The sequence below is a fragment of the Fusarium solani genome (assembly GCF_023522795.1).
Source record: "Fusarium solani strain SB1 chromosome Unknown bctg00000017, whole genome shotgun sequence".
Lineage (NCBI taxonomy): Eukaryota > Fungi > Ascomycota > Sordariomycetes > Hypocreales > Nectriaceae > Fusarium > Fusarium solani.
Window position 1 is genome coordinate 126,968 of NW_027072140.1, and position 19,922 is coordinate 146,889.

At 52.5% G+C, this 19,922-nt stretch overlaps 6 protein-coding genes across 6 annotated transcripts; 3 read left to right on the forward strand and 3 right to left on the reverse strand.

The window, feature by feature from the left end:
• Window positions 1-1,484: 1,484 nt before the first annotated feature.
• Window positions 1,485-2,651, reverse strand: MRS44_018745 (uncharacterized protein; the record flags this gene model as incomplete). The annotated part of the gene is made up of 1 exon (XM_065615253.1): window positions 1,485-2,651. One exon carries the CDS (start codon window positions 2,649-2,651, stop codon window positions 1,485-1,487), a length of 1,167 nt encoding a protein of 388 aa, XP_065471325.1.
• Window positions 2,652-6,758: 4,107 nt separating this feature from the next.
• MRS44_018746 (uncharacterized protein) lies at window positions 6,759-8,093 on the forward strand (the record flags this gene model as incomplete). Its single annotated transcript, XM_065615254.1, has 1 exon — window positions 6,759-8,093. The coding sequence occupies one exon, from the start codon at window positions 6,759-6,761 to the stop codon at window positions 8,091-8,093; it is 1,335 nt and encodes a 444-aa protein (XP_065471326.1).
• Window positions 8,094-8,190: 97 nt separating this feature from the next.
• Window positions 8,191-9,917, reverse strand: MRS44_018747 (uncharacterized protein; the record flags this gene model as incomplete). Its single annotated transcript, XM_065615255.1, has 2 exons — window positions 8,191-8,361; window positions 8,409-9,917. 2 exons carry the CDS (start codon window positions 9,915-9,917, stop codon window positions 8,191-8,193), a joined length of 1,680 nt encoding a protein of 559 aa, XP_065471327.1.
• Window positions 9,918-9,975: 58 nt separating this feature from the next.
• On the forward strand, window positions 9,976-11,142 carry MRS44_018748 (uncharacterized protein; the record flags this gene model as incomplete). Its single annotated transcript, XM_065615256.1, has 6 exons — window positions 9,976-10,159; window positions 10,229-10,422; window positions 10,464-10,599; window positions 10,655-10,707; window positions 10,764-11,033; window positions 11,089-11,142. The coding sequence occupies 6 exons, from the start codon at window positions 9,976-9,978 to the stop codon at window positions 11,140-11,142; spliced, it is 891 nt and encodes a 296-aa protein (XP_065471328.1).
• Window positions 11,143-11,850: 708 nt separating this feature from the next.
• Window positions 11,851-13,191, forward strand: MRS44_018749 (uncharacterized protein; the record flags this gene model as incomplete). Its single annotated transcript, XM_065615257.1, has 4 exons — window positions 11,851-11,940; window positions 11,992-12,407; window positions 12,471-12,479; window positions 12,540-13,191. The coding sequence occupies 4 exons, from the start codon at window positions 11,851-11,853 to the stop codon at window positions 13,189-13,191; spliced, it is 1,167 nt and encodes a 388-aa protein (XP_065471329.1).
• Window positions 13,192-18,932: 5,741 nt separating this feature from the next.
• On the reverse strand, window positions 18,933-19,673 carry MRS44_018750 (uncharacterized protein; the record flags this gene model as incomplete). Its single annotated transcript, XM_065615258.1, has 2 exons — window positions 18,933-19,490; window positions 19,557-19,673. 2 exons carry the CDS (start codon window positions 19,671-19,673, stop codon window positions 18,933-18,935), a joined length of 675 nt encoding a protein of 224 aa, XP_065471330.1.
• Between the last annotated feature and the right edge of the window lie 249 nt (window positions 19,674-19,922).

Sequence of the window (19,922 nt, forward strand, 5' to 3'; positions counted from 1 at the left end):
ATGGCAATGCTTATCGCCGGTCCAACAGCTTCAAGATCGAATGGCGTTCTTAATGTCAGCCGATTATCAACGAACTGAAGCTCGGCCGGATCAAGCAAAGGCGTGAAGCGATACCGCCCACACTGGCAACCTGTGTGTCGGCTAATGTGCCTGGAAAGTGGTGGGATGCTCAGGTGAGTCTGGTGCCCTGCTCTGAGCCTTGCTCTATTTTCCCTTCCCATTTGTCTTTGCACCAGGGTGGCCTTGTAATAGACCAATGGAACACCAGACTGCTCTCTTCCTTGTATCACCATCTGGGAATTTGGCTTTTGATCAGGATGAACAATTGCACTGCGACTGCCTATTCATCGCACTCCCTGTTGGCTTGTCATCATCTACCCTAACTGATCCGTAGATGGCGCGACCCTGCTATGATAGCGCTGGTGCGGGTGGTGTTAAACCAACAAGTGGCAAGCCATGTTAATCTGGCTCGCGTTGTTCTCTCCCGCTCCACTACATGCCTCGCGGGGACGTTGGATCAACGCACATGTACGTGCAGGGGTCAGACACTACTACTTTGGACGCGACTGTGCCGGGAAAGGAATCAAATGAAGCGCGTGTGCCGCTCTTTTGCATCGACGATGGGACCGCGGTGGCTCAGCATTGGAGGCAATGACTTGTTGTGGCCCGCAAGCCCCCTGGTCCCAACCCCAAGGGGACATCACTGCGGGACCACCGACCCAGGCGGAACATGAACCACAGTCATGACAGGGTAGGAAATGAGGAGTGGGCTCTCTCGGCACGTCATATCTGTGCCTTTTCTCGGGTTGGAGAAGCAAGGGTCCGCCAAAAGCGCATGCAGCTGCTTCGTACTGCAAGTCATACGGCTGACAAGCAATGACGCGCACCGCTCCAGGGGAGCCCAGTTCAAGACTCGCGAGAGTATGGCGCCGTGTACAAGGAACTTTGTCCAGCTGAACTGGCTGTCCGCTTTGGTGCAGGCGGTATCACACGGCCACGAAGAGGCCTGGAAGACCAATGTGCTCGTCCCTGTGATCTCAAGCGTGTTTTGTCATTTATGAGCGTTGAGGAAGCTTCAATGATTGCGCCGGTCGCTCCTTGAGTGAATCTGCCCTCGCCCAACACATCGACGAGACAGGATACAAGATGAATCATCGTCCACTAGACGAAGCAGTTGCCGCGGCAATTTACGATTGAATAGATACTTTTGGATTCAGGGGCAGAAAGAAAGGATGGGAAATAGCAAAGATGAAAAACACACCGCAGCTCCAAAGCCATCCTAGTGTCAGCATTTCCAGCACAGCTAGATGTGCTCAGCACCCTATCCAGAGCAGTATTCCGAAAGAATGAAGAACAATTTATCCATCGACACCACTCAAACAATCCGACTAAAAAGGAAATAACTAGATACGGGTATTATACGTAGATTTAATAGTCACGAAAGACAGCCTCTCCCAGCACCTCAGCAGCTATTGCTAGCCATTCTATGGACCACAGTTCCGCATCGCCCGGGTCGATCGATATTGTAGCTTGGGGATCTCCATGTCGATACCCTCGTCGGCCTCCATGATATCTGGATCTACCGCTAGCGGCGCTGAAAGATCCATCTGGGCTGGCTTGGCAGCTTCTATCTTGCCGGGCTCCTCCTCGCCGGGCTCCAACTTGTTCTCCTCCTTGGTAGGTGTCGGGCTGCCTTCCTTGAGGCCAACGCTCATATCCCGGCGCATGCTGATGGGCCTTCTCGTGCGAACCTTGCCCGTCTCACCCGTCTCCTTTGCGAGCTCAGGCTCCTCACGTTGCACACGCTCCATCTCCTTGTTGGCCATCTCTAGGACCTCGGTGAGTCGTTTCTGAACCTTGGAGATCTCGTCGCTGCAGTCTCCGTCACGGAGGAACTGGTGGGCGCCATGCTCGCACATGCTTTGCGCAAACTCAAGATCCTTATCCAGGTTATCGTATACATCGGGTGGTCCATTGTTGGGACCGTTTCGGGATATTGACATGGGACCGAATCGTCTGCTGCTCACATATCGCAATGAGGGGAGCTCGTCCTCGCCATTGCTTCCATCCTCTGACACATCCTGCTCAGCGAGCTTCTTGATCTGGGCAACTCGGGCGGCCATCTTGGCCTTGCGCATCAGGTTTCGGCTTGACGAGACAAACCTCACAAGCTCGTCAAAGAATCCTTGTACATAGCTGTCATAAAACACAATCATCGAGCTGCGTGTTCTATATGGCTGAGGGGCATCTTCGTTCGACATCATGGACGGTGACTTGGGCCCCCTCCCGACCCGGGCTCGTGCCCGGGCACGCGCTGCCTTGATGAGTTCTTGCTGCTGCTGGATGGATTCGGGGCTCGGTGTGTGCTTCGGAGGCTCTGCGTGAGTTTCTGAGGGCTGCTCCGCGTTGGTAGGGTCTTCGAGAATGGCATCCCCATTGGGGGGTTCGGCATGAACTACAGGAGGGTCATCCTTGGGCTTGAGAGATTCAGTCGATCCCTTGTTGCGGAGGGACTTTGTCTCTGCATTCTTGCCCTCGGCAGCGGCGACAGCGGCCAGTTCGGCCTGACGACGATCTATCTGGCCGCTGAGGTTGTCAAGACGCTGGAGCCAGTCTGGGACGTTTGTGGAAAGGTTCTTCAGTGCATCCATTATGGTGCTCGGGAGGGACAGCGATTGCGCTCGCGATTCGTACTGAGAGTGAAAGGAAAGATATCAATGATCGCAAGAGGGTAAAGATAATAGGACCTGCTCGGTAATGGTGGCAGTAATAAGTTGGGAAAGGACTGGCCGCTCTGTAATAAAAGTTGGCGTAGAGCGTCGACTGTTGATGGAGGGACAGGGAATATTTGGAAGCGCGTCAGCAGGCCGGCCCCCAACCACAAGCACCTGTGCCGCGGCCCTTTCGCGAACTGTTTGCTTTTTGGGTCTCCGCAATCCTCTGACTTCCGCGGGACCGTGGTCCCATGCCGGGGCCAACTCCGTTGATACCTTTCTACTCCTGGCGCGACCAGTGGGCACGGCAAGGATGGGTGGTAGAGAAACACTGGCGAGGGGTGGTGAGACCTGGCGATCTCAGCCAGATCTGTGTGGCCTAGAATGGCCAGAGCTGTGGAGGCTACACTAAAAGACGTTAGTTGGAACCAAGGGAAATCTTTCATGCTCCAGCGCGCAATCATGTGATATGTCATGGTACAGGGGGTGGCATGGGCATGACCATTGACCATTGAACTGGGCAATCATCGCCAGAGCCCCGGGCCGCCGTCCTCTAAGAATTGACAGATGCCTCACCTCTAATTTACCTGAAGCCTCGGCCTTCCACGTTCCCCGAGCTCGCTACGCCGATGCGGTTCGTTGTGACGTGGTAGTTGTGGCCCAGTCCATGGCAGCTGGTACCTACATCACCAATACGGACCCGACACGGCGCATAGAACTGCCAGAGCAAGTGGATGACTGTTCAGATCGCTGTATGAGGCGTGTTAGGGGAGGTTATTCAGTTTGGCATGAATGAAGCCCCGATCCGGTCGACCGTGGTCCACCCGCGCGCGCCCTGTGATCCCCTGATTCTGCCAGTGTATAGCGCTGAAAAAACATTTCGACTACGTACTCCAGGGGTTCGGCGTGCGAATGCAAGAGGTGAGTCTCGTGTTTCGCTTCATTCTTCCCCCCGCCCTGGATTGATCGCCACGAACGGGGATGGGCGACGTTGGAGTTCAGTACTGCGTCCCGACTCGCCCACCCTCAAGCAAATCCACTGCGGCAACACAGAAATCAGGCCTACAGCTGGTGAAGCTCTCAGTACTCAAGTTGATCAGCCAGCCACTGTATCTTCTCGCCTTATGCTTTCCAAGTTGGGTGTCGGCGCGTCGGCGGGCTGCCTTCTCGGGCCTATCAACCGTGGACGGTGGTCAGCTTTGCCTTTTCGCCTGTGTGGTAAGCGGATATGAAAAGTGGATCGGTAGTTCCTGGTGGCGTAAGCAGTTGATTCGCTCGCAGATGCAAAATAAGTAGTCGTCGGTCTTTCCTTGCCGGGGGAGGGGGTGAGACACCCCTGCATGCCGAACCCCCGTGCCCCGCCAACACAAGAACGGCACAACCAGAGAAGGATCACTTGTTGCTGCCGACTCTGCAGCCCTTTTCGAACGGGAAAGGCCTCAATCCCACGGTGCATAATACGTATTACTCGCTCGTGTGGCGAGCCACTGCTTGAACTTGGGCTAGAGGCCTAAATTCATGTCAAGTTTCCATTTGTCAAGAACTGGACCAACATCCTTTCCTGTTGGTTTCTTCCCCCAATAGACCCGATGTGCGCACCATGCCTGGTATGCCTTGGTTTCAGACATGCAGATTCACTGCCACTGTGCGTTGAACACGGCCAGATCAGTTGGAAGCACCGTTGATGGCAAATAGCCCGACTGCTTCCACAAAGCGCTGGTATGAGGGTCTGAATCTGACCCATCTATCTGTTTGCAGAGAAGAGCAGAGTACCTGTCTTCCGATGCCCAGGCAAGACTTCTTTCAGCTATTTAACAGTCACTCGTAGAGCGGCAGGACAGCGTCTGGCGTCGTCACTGCTTGGCCGTTGGTCTGGGACGGGCTCGCACCTGTCGGCCCTCATGTCACCAATCCAGCTCACTGATGTAAACCCTCAGCCAGCACACTGTAAGCAGTAAAATCACTAGGGTATGGCCCTGCAGTCTCGATCTTTCCAGGGCGTCTTATGGCTGCCCAGTCGGTGCTGGCAATCTGCTCACTAGGAGTCAGGGGAGCCGCTCATGGCAGCTGGTACATCGGCAGTGAGTGCTGTACACAGTGCGCGGAGCCATCGAAGAAGCAAGGAAAGGCCAGGCAGGTCTGTGGCCGGAGTGTGGTAGGGCGAGCCTTGCCCAGGTGTGTACGAACGAGGCCCAGGCCTGTCTCATTCGGTTCATCCACGCCAAGCTCCCATCACACTCCATCGGCATGCGTGTCAAATGCATCGCATAGCGCTAACCATGCCTGTGTCTGGTTGTTTCAAGGGCCAGAAGCCCAGAGTAAGAAATCACAGTCGCAAGACACCACGCGGGTTAGGCGAAGAGCCCACAAATGTATTGAATTCTGCATTGAATAGCATACACCGATCGAAGCAGATCCACCCCATCATCACTGAGCTTCATCACGGCTCGATTTCAGCGCCATCGCTCGGTTTGGGTCTCCAGGTGTAAATAACTGATAAGCCATACACGGCCCCTGCTGGGGCGACACGTACCGCGCAGCCCCATGGGATGGTGACATACATCCCTGGCTCCCATGGCAAATAGATCCATTCCCCGGACTCTCTAGACCTGTACTGAACGCAAGAGGCGACCTCGTACAGTGGAAGCAACACCAGGAGATCCTCAGACTCGGCGGAAAGGTCGACTCCTGCCGAAAGCCGGAAAGGGCTCTTCACAACAACCCATACCTCTCGCCCAGCTGTCTGAGCTTTTTTCAAGAGAGCCTTCCCCTGGTCGAATAATCAGCAGAGACTCTGTACTTGGGTTTCTCAACGTACGTGATAATCTCGAAACTTCTGGATAAACGCACGTTGTTCCGGAGACATCACATAATAACGCAGACCCCTCCCTTGGTCTTCCATCCACTGCAAATCACTAGGGGAGCCCAGGCTCTGCATTAACGATTCGACATAGGCATCCAGATGTTGCCGACGAACCATATCCATTTTAGATAGCGAGGAAGCGGAACCAGTTAGCAACAATGTGCGACTCAGCACTTGGTTTGAGGCGTTGGTGAGGATTCTGCCGAGTTTGCACCCCCACAAGGACTAGGCTCGATAAGATCGCGGCTAGCGAGAAGGTCTCGGGCCGCTAGATCTTCCGCTTCTCAAGTCCGACTACGGTGGGCGATAGGGGGGACTGTTGCAAAACTCCCTGTCAGTCCCTTTTGAGTCTAGGCGCCCCGCCCCTTAGTCATCCGAGTACTTCGGGTCGGCATGGAAAATGTACTGCGGACTAGCAGCGAGCCCGCGCGTTCATCTTCTCTGAGTCCACCTCCACCTGCAGCAGCAAATGTATTAAACGAGCCCAGCAGTCTACATAAAACTGGCTAGCACATTGATACGCACAACGCAATACTCTAAGCCCAGTCTTGACAGAGGGATTGATATTGTCCAGGCGGATTCGATTGAGAGACGTTTTTTTTTTTTACCAAACAGTTCTCGTTTGCCATGCTCATGAAATCCGGACAGCAGCTGTACTAAGACGAGCAGAGCGTAGGTCGCCCAGCCTCCTACCCTAGAAGCAGCGCTGGAAATATGTATATGCCGACACTCTACAGAGAATGCAAATGCAATAATTCCGACGCCCTCGGGATTGTCGAGACAATTTTCACAGCCCAATGGCCCCAGTTGGGGCCGGGAGTCGAAATCTTGACCTCCATCTTGCCCGTGGCTAGTTTCTGTGTGCAACCTTCACTTCATGGTCCTCGCCCTCCAAGCGTTGCGCAGCGTCTCGAGGCAGCGACAGGGCACCGCAGTGATCCCGCAGTAGATGAGCAGCGGACTAGCACAATAACCTCCTGCTAAATTGAGCCTAGCGTTCTTCATCCGCCATGGCAGAGGGCATGGTCGTTTTGTTCGACATATATTAAAAGCTCATCTCCAACAGCAGTCTGTTTACCTTTTCTTCCTTCACCAGTTCTGCACTCTTCATTCAAGCGAAATGGGCCCTCCAAATATCCCTCCTGAGCATGCCTATTGTATCCAAGCCGGAAAGAAGCACTATGATCTCTTTACCACCATATACATTGGCGCGAACTATTTGCGGCCGGTGCGGCTTGGCCAATCCCTTTCGATCCCAGCGTCGGGCCCGGTCAAAAACACCGGCACTTCCTGGCCCATATGATGAGGTGGTCGAGGTAGAGGACTCTCCACCACGGCCGGTCAGTCCAGCAAGTCGGCTGCTGCGTGACAGACCGAAACCAGTGTCATCCATCGGCATTGGGTGCGCCCAGCTACTTCCCAGCGAAGTGTCTGCCACTGGCGCGGGGAACACGCGGGCACGCATACCTCCCTCCGAGGTATCAAGCGACCATCGGTTGATGACTGTCGCATCAGCGGCCAGTCGCGCTATCCAGAACTCCAAAGGCAGCACCAGAAAGCCGGCGACGCAACACACTGGCTACCATTGGGTTCATGTCAGCCTTCTACTTGTGAGCTTGGAGGCCAAGTACTTCAATGGACTTGCAGTGGAGGTCCCAGAGACGGTGCTGCCGCTGAAAGATACGGTGATCAGGTTTTCCACAGCAGATCTGCTGACTTGGCCCTCATTTACTGAGACTTTGTTTGATCACCTCCGTCCACTTCCACCCACGATCGATCCTACGAACAAAGATCTCTGGACCGTTTCCTACGCTTCGAACTTCTCTGGCAAAAAGATCGTTACCGTTTCCAATACCGACAAATACACGACGCCGTCGAGCATGCTCGCATCGGGGCACTTTTCGAATAACCAGGCTGGGCAGTTGAAGGTGCTAGTTGTCCTGACATCTACGGAAGTGGTTGATAAGCAAGAGCCGGTCACACCACTGAGGCTAGATGAGTACTCGACCCCCGTCAAAGAAGGCAAGAAGCGGAAGGTCAAGCAAGAGGGTACAAGCCCGTCCTCTGGGCGCCAGAAGCGTGTCAAGCAAGAGGCGCAGATTAAAGAAGAGGCGGATACTACAGAGGTGGGTCAGGTCAAACAGGAGATACACGTCAAAATCAAAAAGGAAGAGCCTGTTCCAACTTCCTACTATCAAAGCCCGACGAGCGACGAGCCTGAAGATGTTATCAAAGAGATCGTTGGACATGGAGGGGTGGTAGATCTAAGTGAAGTGGACGATCCACTTTGCGATCTTGTATTTGACAACATGCCTGATGCGAAGGGAGGCGAGGGCGGGTCCGACCAAGAAGATGAAGTTGACGAAGAAGATTGTGAGGAAGAGACGCGTTTTGTTCCGGAGTTCGTAAGAAACCACCCCACTGCATCACCGAGCCGAGCACTGACCCTAACAGACAAACTCAGAATTGATTCGTCGAACCGTTGGGGAAACTCAAACACGACTGTCCGACACTGATGTTCCTAGAGCCCTTCCGCCAGCCCACTCTACACGCTTCAAAGGGACAAAAACCCCCACGACGTTTGCCGTTCGATATAAGAAAAGGAAGGATTGACTACTCTGGCTCCCCATTTGAACTGTCGCTTTCCTCTCCGTCATCACTTATTCCCTCAATGTCATTTCCTTCCTCGTCTTCAAATCCCAGCTCAACAAGTGGTTGCTCTGCTGGTTCTCCATCTCCTAGCTCTTCTTCTTGGGCTTGATCTGCCCGTTCAAGTAATGCTTGCTATATGCATTTAGATTGGTTACATCGCAAAAAGACAGTGTGCTTACATATTCGGCAACTCCCCCAGTTGGCGCTTTGCGGTATGCCAGTATAGGCTGCCGGCCACTTTCGATGTGTTGAATAATCCTGTCCCGGAGACCAAGATAGAAACGCTTGAAGGGCCGTAACTTGTCTGGCTCCTGGCTAGTCCCAAGGACAACCTGATCGTAGCCCATTCCACGGAGAACTTGGAGACACCAATCCTTTGTCTCCGGTTCCAAACACGTGCTAATATCAATATCCGCCAATGGTCGCTCCATTTCATGTAGAACTGAGCGATCTATGGGGATACCCCAGTTGCATGCCTTGTCCGGGTCGGGGTAATGGTAGTTCATCCAGGGCTGGCCGTGAACCACGTGCGGACGGTTCTTTTGAAGGCGTATTCGATGAAGATTCCACGCCTCCACAAAGTCGAAGAGTTCTTGGCGTAATACATCTTCGAAGACGGCGTAGATGGCAATCTGATCCTCCAGCATGTCGCCGTCGAAGTCGCCGTCCCTGGCGAGCTCCCCAAAGTAGTCTACCCACTGCCGGGACGAGACATGAAGCATACGCTCCCACCAACTCTCAATCTTGACATTTTTCGTACTTGGAGCTGCCTTGTATGAATCCTTCAATCGCTTGCCTTGCTGGAAGACTTGCCCATGCCATTCCACTTGTCCGTCCGTGGTCAATACAAAGTTCCAATGGGCTGCTGCGATCAATGGCGTTTCGCTGCCCCTGTCTGCTTGCAAATACCATGGCCGGAAGCCATAGGCGTCACATGCCGCCAGGTACTGCTTCAGTACGCTCAAGGCAGTTGTAGCAGAGTGGCCAACGTAGAACCAGATAATGTTGCGCGAGTAGGCGTCGATGGCGGCGTATATCTCGAATCCGTACGCCTTGAGCTTGTCATGGCCGTCAATGCACCACTGGTAGTTTGGCCCCGGGACAAGGAACTGTCCCTTCTTCCTCCGAAACATCCTTTTTCGGAGCTCGACCTCATTTGGGAACATGATTTTGTACATCGCAAAGAGGGGGTCTCTTGGTACCCAAAGCTGCTTTTGCTGACGTAGGTAAGGCTGGAGAAGGCTTTTGCCATACCCCGAAATGGCGTTGGACCGTCGCGTCATTTCGATGATGGCTTGCTCTGTCTTTTCCAATAACGCAAGTCGTTCTTCGTCGCTATTGAGCCTGCGTACCCAGCGGCGGTCCGGGTGAAGCCTGATGCGCTTTAGGCCTTCTTTCGTGACCGGCCAGCCCTGCCTCTGTAGAACGCTGAGCGTTTGCTTCTCCGATAGTCCAACGCGGAATATCAGGTCGCGTGTCGCCTCTATCAACTCCGGAGTTTCTCTGGTACGGGCTTGCTGCCGCGGCAGATCCCATTTGGCGATTCGGCGAGAGATTGTACTGAGATCGACGGCGACATGGTAACGCTTCCGAAGCTTATACTTGATCTTGCTTCGCGAGACACCGTTAAGGTAAAGGAATGTGACATAGTCACGGTATTGATCGATCGGGTTCGGTGGCCGTGCCATTTGCGTCGGCGTTAGTCGAATGTGTGGGCATATTTCTTGGTGTTCACACCATGAAATCATGAAAGGGGCAGAGCGGCGACGACCTGGTCTTTGTCCTGAGATGGGCTCACCGCAAAGCCCCGCAGCGGTGTTGACACTGGCCCGCAGCGGCTTAGCGTCAGGGGCTGTCGGTGGAAAGCCACCGAGGCACCAACAGGATCAATGCTTCTCATTTGGGAAGGTAGTACTACTGAGTGCCACCGGTAAATCGGAGTAGTCTTCAACCCTTGGTACTACAAATATTTACAGAACCCAAATTTGTTTCAGTTTAGTTCCTTACTTCCCTCTGCATCCTGTGGAAAGGTCAGTGGTCGTCGGCGCTGTCATGTCCACGGCTGATTTCGCCACGGCTGATTTCGTCACGGCGGGCGGCACTGTAGCCGCTGAAGCGACGAATGCAAGTTCGTCCAGGAAGCGCAAAGGGTTTATGCGGCCCAGCGCCCGCAAATCCACAGGCAAAATTACCGTGAGATCTGGTCAGTTCCTTTTCTGACAGAAGGACGGCAGCTCACAAGGTTGTTCGAGCAGAAGAAGAAGCAGACGAAAAAGGTCCCTCCCCTCGGCTCGGTGCGAGACTTTCCATGTCGCGCCTGCGTCACGCGCGCCACCAAGGCTCCCGGTCATGAATGTGCCTCCCAGGACAGTATGTTGGATTGCCTTAGAAGTATACGACTGTTATGCTGACGAGCACGGAATAGATACTGGTGCTGCGTGCTGGGACTGCGCAAAGAACGCTCACACGTGCAAACCGGTAAGGCATCTCTGCTTGTGTAGGGCGACGACTCATTGATGAAGTTGCATCTCTAGGTCCCTGTTGGTGCCGTTGGTGCTGTCCGTGTCTTTTGGGAGCTGAATCGGCAGCTCAAGCGTGCAAATGCCGATCCAGATGATGCCTGGCGAACTGCTGCACAGCGCGCATCACAACAACTACGAGCTTGCGGCAGTGGTGCGGCTCTTCCTGCCACTCCAGGACCAGCTCCCGCTTTGGCCTCGTTTGGCGAGATAGCCGAGAAGAGCCCCGAGGAGCGAAAGATCATGGCACTGGAGACCATTGCCGAGGCTGCTCGGCTCTGGATTGTGAGCGGGATCAAGTCGTCAAATACATTTTCACTGCTAACTCGACGCTCAGCAGCTCAACAAGCCGGACGAGGAGGAAGAGGAAGAGGAACAGGAAGAGGACAGTTAAGCGTTGGTGTCTCCCGATTCGACCGCCATGGTGGCGGCTGATCTGTTGTTGGATTGCGCAGGGGTGCTGCGTGCACTTGACGAAAAAGTAATTATTGTACTGATTGTAATTATTCTTGGTTAAATTATTCCTTTGAGGCTTTATATCCTTGAGTGATCCCATCTAGGACTTTGAACCTTCATGGTAGGACTTCAAACTTTAATCTTGATCCTGAAGTTAAGGGGAACTAGCAGTTTCTTCCAACGATGTCTGTAGAACGGGAATGAAAATGCGCTTTGCTGGTCCGCTGCGGCCCCGCTGCTTTACTTGCATCTGTTGAAACGCGAAAAAAATGCAGGTAACCTACGCTGAGGTACATGGAGCAATGTACTGCGGGGCGGGGTGTCCATGCCGCTAGCCCATTTCGACACTTTCGAGGTGGATTTTGGGGTTTTGCAACAGTCACCCCTATAGCCTGCCGTATCCGACACTTGACGCTCGGACATTGCGGCTGGACACAACTTTTGGATTCTCCGACGCTTGATCCACCCGCGGACACACCGATCCACTCTTTCTCGCCTTGGCAACACTCCGATCCACTATTTCTTTCTCATCACCAACCATCACCTCTCTCCTTTTCTCTCTTCCCTTATCATTTTCAGCCTGTACAGTGCCCGCTGAAAATCCCAAAACTCACCCCCCTCTATCATCTAACGTACCTGACCGATAATGAGTTCGGGAAATTTCATATTGGCTGGTAACACCTTAGCGCAAGGCGTTCTCACCACTCACCAAGGGTCCGACGACCCTGCACTCGAGGTTGGCCACGCTCCCCTGCACAAGCCGAGTTTATGCTAAGCCTTTTCCTAGGTTGTCAACCCTTCAGATCCATTACCTCTCGGTCATGACACCGGGAGCATGGTCAGCAGGTCCGAGTCGATCAGAGGCTCCCACCACTTTTACCAGGATGAACAGATTTCCGATATGGTTGACCGATGGAGAGACTCTCCACATGAATTTCCTGGCATGTGGCCCGGGAAGAATGTGGGATGTTGGATTCACGAAAACATTGGTTCATCGCCAGAAACATCTCCGGTCGATATCGTCAAGCGTCGGGTGTATCTGTTCCACTATTACAAATTAAGCGAAGAATTTGGGGAATTTTTCTTCGCCCCAGGCAAAACAAACCCGCTGCGGCTCTTCCTGCAACACTCCTATATGCTGCCGTCGGATGAAGAGGAGCTGTTCAAAAAGAACCATGCAGCACGCCTGATGGGCGGTAAAAGGTATGATGACTTGGCCACGGCAACTAAGCACCCTGGGGTCATATTCCTGCTCACAACCTTCAGTTCTGGACAGTGAGTTATCCGCCCAAAACGTTTTCTACTTTCCCCGGTAATACTAATTGCTTGGATTAGTATAGAATCCAAGAATCACGATCCCAGTATCCTGGCGGCTGCCGTCGAGAGCATTGCACGCCTAGGTGAGATGAAAAAGTATGACGAAGCTGCTGAAAACATCCACGATGTCCTGAAGGGTTGGTGGACCAGCTGGCTCAACAGCATTAAACCTAATTCAAGTTCCCGGATGCCAGTTCTGTCTTTATTCTCCAACAAAGAGATCGCAGAGTTCATCCGTCCACACCCGTCATGTCACAGTCAAACTGGCAGATTGCTGTCGACTGGTACAGCAACCTCCGCGGTCCTGGAACGAACCGGCCCTATTCAGGAGACGGCTTTCACAGCCCCAGAAGCCATCGTTACAGCCGAGGACACCGGCGGGATCGAAAGGCAATTCGATCTCCGCAACCTCCAGCAAGCCCTTGTCTTAGTACAGGATATATCGGGCTACGAGAGATATGTTCGGGTCCGTACGTTGACTGACGTGTTGAGCATTCATGGTGCCGGGATGCAATTGCAGCCGCCTCACACCGTGAGCAATCATGGTGCCGGGATGCAACTGCAGCCGCCTCACATCGTCTTCCCAGCTATGGCGATGCCCAGCGAAGGCACCTTCTCTAGTAACATCTTTGTCAACCAGGAAAATCTCTGGTCATCCGACATTGTGTGAAGCATCATTTTGTTATTTATTTAATATTACAAACACTGAATATCCGCTCGGGTCCCTCCAACACCGGAATGCAAGGTGGATCGTTGAGTCAAGCTAGCAATGACAGTTTCTTCCACCCTCACCTGCCTTCTCTCTGTAGCTCTTTTCTTGAGATCTTGTAGAGTGTAGATTAGAAAGCCTTGCGTTGCCGTGGACATTTAATCACGATGGCAAGTCCAAAATTGAAGCTGAAGCGAGCCTTCAGGAACCGCCAAGGCAGACTTCAGTGACTCCCCTGCTTATCCAATATCAAGTGCGGCGTTAGTTGAGTGGCAATTAAGAAGCATCGTATCATTCTGATCAGCCAGCGAATCTTCAGTCTTCAACTGCATCCGGATCACAAGACAAACTAGTCCTTAGGCCAAGGCCGTGTCAACACATAAGCTTAATGCTGAGACGGCCATGAGGGACCCGGAGAATACAACTACGCATGTTCCGACAGCAATAATCCGGCAGATCTTCAACTGGCTCGCACATGAACCCCCCCGCCCAAGGGGTCTTCCGATCATGAACCCACACGACACCCATCACCAGCGCGTAGTTCGAAATAGGCATGATTAAAGCAAGGGTAAAGACTATTGTCTCGACGCTCGCGTACTGAAGTACCAACGGTAAAATTATCATGACACTGCACTCAAAGAAAAGAGCGATCATTGCCCATTGGTGATGCTCAAACCATCGACTCGTCCATGGGATCATGTCAATTGTGGGCCTAAGAGCCAAGCTCTTCTCCTATTACAGTGTTGACACGTTATCGGAAGTTGATGGGACCGCGATACCTCTCAAATGGCGAAGAGATGCAGACAAACCGTTCCCCGGTTGTTGCACAGCAGCACACCAGAGATTCCTCCCAGGTGGATCATTGCGCTGGCATGTAGAACACAGGTGACGATGAAGACAACTCGAATAGCCACCCAGGATCCAAGCCAAACACGCGGCAAGTTTGGCTTTCCGTAGACGAAAAGACTGAAGCAACCAAAAGATAGTATAGATAAGAAGGCAGCATCGGCTAGCCGAGTTAGCAGACCATGATATGATCAAAACAAATAAAAGAGGGTGAAAAATGCAACGATTCCGAATCGGATGTGCTGTCTGGCGAGCATCGTAATTGAACCTCGCCTCTCGAGCCGGCACCTTGTGGATATTATGAGAGCACCGAAAAAGCCTACTGTAGCCAAATCAATCTACCCCGGCCTTCTCTACGGTCCCTCTTTTATGGCGCTATGCTAGGCGGGTAGGACAAACGATCTGGTGGAGATGATAACTGATGAAATCAATCACAGATCAGTTGATCCATGTATTACGAGAGGGGAGCATAGGAAGCTTGGGCATGATACGGCCATTTGAACAGTGTCAAATTGGTGATATCGGCATATCTGCTAAGCACTGTTTCTGCCCAAGAAATCACCCGACTTGAATACAGTTAAACCTCCCTTCCTTCTGCCCACTCCTCCCCTGAGTAGATCATAACCGTCGGCATTGACATTGCTGGCACAACTTCATTCCCTGACTGACCCCCACTCTCACCCGTTCCAGTCTGCGAAGTGGTCTGCCCCCCACTATCTTTGCTGGATGTGCTGGATGAAGTGGATGAAGTGGTTGGGGCGGAGCTCGAGTCTTCTGGCATGGCTTGGGATGGGACATTAGAGTTTTCATAGCCTCGAGGGAAGAGCCCGCAAACCTACCTAGGTAATGGATATATCCTGGCGATGGGGAAGTGGATGGCACGTCAAGTTGATAAGCAGGGCTATAGAAGAATGTCCTCGAGGTGAATGGATTGAGGTCTTGCTGTTCAACTTCCAGGAGGTGCAATCCCGCATTTTATGTTCGACGAGAGTTGTCTAAGCCTGGCAGCTTGGCTGAGAAAGTCTGGTAGGTCGCAGTGCTCAGCCAAAATTGCCACCACAACGACCTGCAGCTGCAGCAAGTACGTGTCAAGGCTCCCCTGAGCAATAGTGGAAGGGTTGAACTAGATCACCCTGCTTAATTGAAGTCACGGCGTGTTATCACAGGCCATCTCATGCGGCCTCTCGGCCCGCACCGGTTCGCCCCTGCAGTTGCATGTCGGCCATCAGCCTCATTTTCATTCCAAGCGTCCAATGACCTGGTATGGCCTTCACTCCTTTCACTGAGTCGACTCCTTAGAGCGAGCAGAGGGGATGAGGTCTAGGCATACAGAATCCCCACCATTCCGCACCAGTCGTGCCATTGACCCGTCCGCCTTGAAGACCCAACAGCTACTGTAGTCCATAGATACCAGGTGCAGCCCCTGCCAACCTCTGCGGATCTAGATCGAGATCTTGCCGCTCCAAGGAGACAACAAGGTCCAATTCCTGACGTGACTGGATCAGACCATATCGCAGCCTCGTCAAGAAGGAAGAGAGTCCATAGCACACAAGTCAGCTTTCATGCCCGGTACGAAGACATGCACAGGCGGCCCCCAGCCTAGCTCTGCATCAGCATGGCTTTTAACTGTAAAGACCTTTTACCTACCGGTAAACCACTGGGGGTCCAACGGAATGGCCTGTGCTGGTTCGAGAAGCCCAGGCCATATCGTTTGTCGACTCAAATAACGAAGTAACTCCAGCCTCTTCCGTTGATCTGTGGATACATCTGCCATCTCTTTTACTCGAGGCCTTTTTCCAAGCTACCCGTTGGCTCATGTGGGGCTAGGGCCCCACATGAGCCAACGGGTAATATTGTGGCTTTTCCATGCAAACTCATGGTGCCCACTAAAAGCCCACGAAATCTTCTAGTTCCTCTCAGTACGCCCGTCAGTGGCTCAATATTCTCATTCCTCGAATGCCAATATCTTTTGAGTTCCACAGGAACGCACGCATATGCTGCATCGCTAGTCTACCTGCTACACTACGCTCGTCTTGGGTGGAAGCACAGATATGTCCCGTCGATTCCACAGCCGCACCGTAAGACGCTGGCGGGTTGAATGAAATCCATCCACCTCACCCAATGGCTTCGGCGTCACCATCCAGTCTCTTTCACTCTTCAGAAAAAGCCAGTATGGTATATCGTCTCTGCACGCATGGCCTCGATTTTGTGAGTGGCTTCCGGAAAGCTATGGATAATCTTATCGTTTCTCTCGTTCCTCGAGAGGATTTGTTGCCCGAGTCGAAGACAGGCCATCAAGTTTTCTCCGTTAGCTATGAGTGAGAACAATAAAAGAATTCCAGACATGAAACACATACGCCAATAGGTCCGCATGTATATGCGCGAACAGCAGTTTCAAGCCATAATGTCGCAATTCCCGACACCAAACGCCCACACGAAACCACATGGCAACCACCCTCATTGAGAAGCACTTGCCTCCCCCATATGAGACTCAATATTGAGTAATCTCTTTTCCATCTTGGGAAATTGAAGTAGGATTGTGTTGGCCGTTCCCTGTAGTTCTTGTATGCTCTCCAACAGCATGTCTTGAAAAGCGGCTTCCCTATTCCTCGTTAGCCAAATACGCATCTTCAGGGACCGCGGGAGGATTCGAAGCATACTTCGGAAGGAGTTCTTTACATTGACATTCAAAACCCTTAAATATGCAACGCTGGCACGGATTGTCGCTGTCGCGCTTTTCCTTTGCTGCACGACGGTGTTCACACGCCTGTACTGGTCGATTAGTATGCATTTAAGCCACGCGGAGGATCGCGACTAACCGTAGTTACCCGTTTGCGGGGACCGTCGACTCGCGCGACCTTTGTGCGAGATGAGTCAGATCTCGACGTACGCTCAACCTGTTGCTCAGGTACAACCTGAGAAAGTGATCTGTTCTCAATGCGACCTTCTCAGGCGCATGAGTAGCCGTGTTATTCCAAGAAAGCGAACGAGAAGGCAGGTCAGGGGAGGATATTGGGTGAAATTTGACAAATATCCCGTTTGCTGAGACATTGCGAATTGATGATGATGGAAGGAGGCACAGTTGGGTATTGCAACCAATATATAAGTGTTCAAGGGCGGAAATAAAGGGGCATGATGGGAAGGTTTCCGAGCGAGGATGGGGGCTGCGGAGTGCCTTGGCAGCGTCAAGCTGAGATCGCCACAGGGGTGATGGGAGAGATCAGTGGTGAACAACTGCACATGGTTGTCGACGTGAAATCGCAGACGAATGGGCTGATTGCGCCGAATCCTTGTAAGACGGGCAAAGCGAGAGACGCGGAGTAGAAGTCTCAAGAAAGCAGCTTTAATATATTTCTGATTCTAGTTACAAATTAGTCACTGCTGACCTTATCTTCCATCTCATTCAATGCAGCTCCTGACGCGCTACCTCCGCCCCAGTTTGTGGCTGATACCTATCAATGACTATCTTGGATCCCATTCACTAAAATCTTGTCCCTCTGTGCTTGGTAACGTAGCGAACTTGAAGAAATCTTAGACCGCATTGGATGACTGCAATCAAGGGAGGGCTTACTTACCGATATTCTTCTAGAAACGCGAGTCAGTTTAACGTTATTTGGTATACCTCCAATATGCGTTGGCACATTCAGGACATGGGCACAGTCCCCACTCAGGCACGGGAAAGCTTTGGGTGGGTGTTGAGTCTGTACACCCTTTTTTGCCGCAATGTATTGTCTTTGTTTTGACCACCGAGTAGAGCGGAGTTGCAACGCAATTGCCATACGTGATGGTCGTCGAAATACGCTGACACATGGCTGCTGTTGTCAAATAACGACTATTAGAAAATACAATTGTGACATTGACGGAGACTTACTCGCAAGATGGCACAGAAGCGTGTAAATAGTAGATAGCTTTCGTGATGCTGGATAATTTGCGAGAAACATGGCTGAAAGAGCGGGTGCATGTCTACCTTAAATACAAATACTTACCCTTGGATTTCTTATTACCAGACATGGCAGGCACACCTGCCGACCAGTAATGAATCCGTGGCTGATGTGATTGACAAGGAACGACGGCGGGCCATTGTACGAGAGTATGATGATGCCTTTGTTGAGCTATCACGTTGGGCCGCAACGTGGCGTTGGGTGACGGCAGAAAGTGCAATCTCGCCTGAAACGTGGAAGGACGAGACTGTAGAGATAAAAATCGTTGCTACGGCGAGCTTGTCAATGCCACAAGCGTCGAGTTGCTTCAATTGTCTTCCCCCACCACCGCTTTCGGAGTGGAGGCGAGGGTTTGCTATTTTATGAGCTTCTACCATAGAGGTGTCAGGTATATCCACTAGCTCCCGGAGCTTCAGGCCCATCCTGACCGTGCAATCAAGTCCGCGGTCACATTGTTTGGGAATACAAAATCAAGGAAAGAGGTCGCCGCCATATTCAAAGTGAGAGAAACTGAAAAAGTAGATGATAATGCTGTCAAGATCAAGGCTACGGAGAGCGTCACAACCAGGCCCCTGCCAACCCTCAACATTTGCGCAAGCACCGCGCCAAACCCAGGAACCGAGTTCAGTACAGCCAGCACCAGCTCCAACACGTCACGACACCCGTAGTCAGCATGAGCCGTAGGTAAAGAGAAGTCCAGACAACAATGTCGATGCAAGAGACCATTCGAGGTAACAAACTTGGAAGGCTCGGGGCCAAAATCCATTATTTCCGCGGGCCCTCCCATCACATACCTAATCTTTGTATCGACCGGCAACCAGCAACCAAGCACCAGCTCCATGCAACGTGAGCGCCAATGTACTGCCCTCTCCGTAGCCTGTCCATCGTAGCAGCTCAGTGTCAAAGAGCATGCGTCTAGGCAGTTGTGGCGGCGAAACCTAGGGAGGCCGTAGTTGTAACTTCTGCAACATCCATACCCAAAGAATCCACCCTGGCGTCGGCATAATCCCAACACCGTGGCTCGGAATCAGCTTCTGGCACGTCCACACGGTCTGAGGCCCCGGCGGAATCACAGCCAGGGTCGAGTGCTGGAGAATAGCGCATTCTGATCGTCCACACATATTGCATGCCGTCTTTTCTTTCATGTCCAGTGGATGAGAGGCTCCAACCTTCGAGGAGGTCTAGCCCGGGGTTTATTGTAGCCTCGTAATGAAGACACCTTCTCATAGAGCACGTGTCCAAAGAGAGTGCTGGAGAATTTGGCGGGTTTATAGGGCACATGTCGTCACAGTCGTCTTCTCGTTCGTTCGTTGTTTGGGCGATGAAGTACTCATCGTCGGCATCGCAATTGGACAGTTGAGTGGGCTTCTGCGTAGTGCCGCTGGGCCGGTACGCGCCTCCGTTCCGAGTATCCAACGACAGACACCGGTCCGATTCGGATAGAGAGGAAGTGGTACCACTTTTCAACACCGGCTGTCGGTTCTCGTGAGTGTTAGTGTAAGAAGACTCATTGCTCCGGATGGGAAGCTCAACTCATACGTTACCAAGGTCAGGGCGGGCGGACAAGGTGGCGCTGCCGTTGCCATTGAAACTGTCTAGGCGAGACGGAGGACTCCGGTCCCGGTCGCTCTCGTGCTTATCCAGAGACTCGGCCATGGTGACGCTCGTGCTTGAGGAAGGGCCGTTGCAGGAGACCTATTTTGCTCCATCTCGAGCGGGGATTTGGAGGTATATGAGCTTCTGGGTTCCTGTTACTCAAAGAGCCTGCACCACACAGTTGGGAGATGTCCAGCAGCCCTCGAAGGACATGGTTGTGTTCCCCAAACGAGAGATCCCGGCGTTCCTCGGTAGATGCCAGGGCCCTCCAGAAGCGGAAAGCAAGATTGAGCTATCCCGAAGATCGAC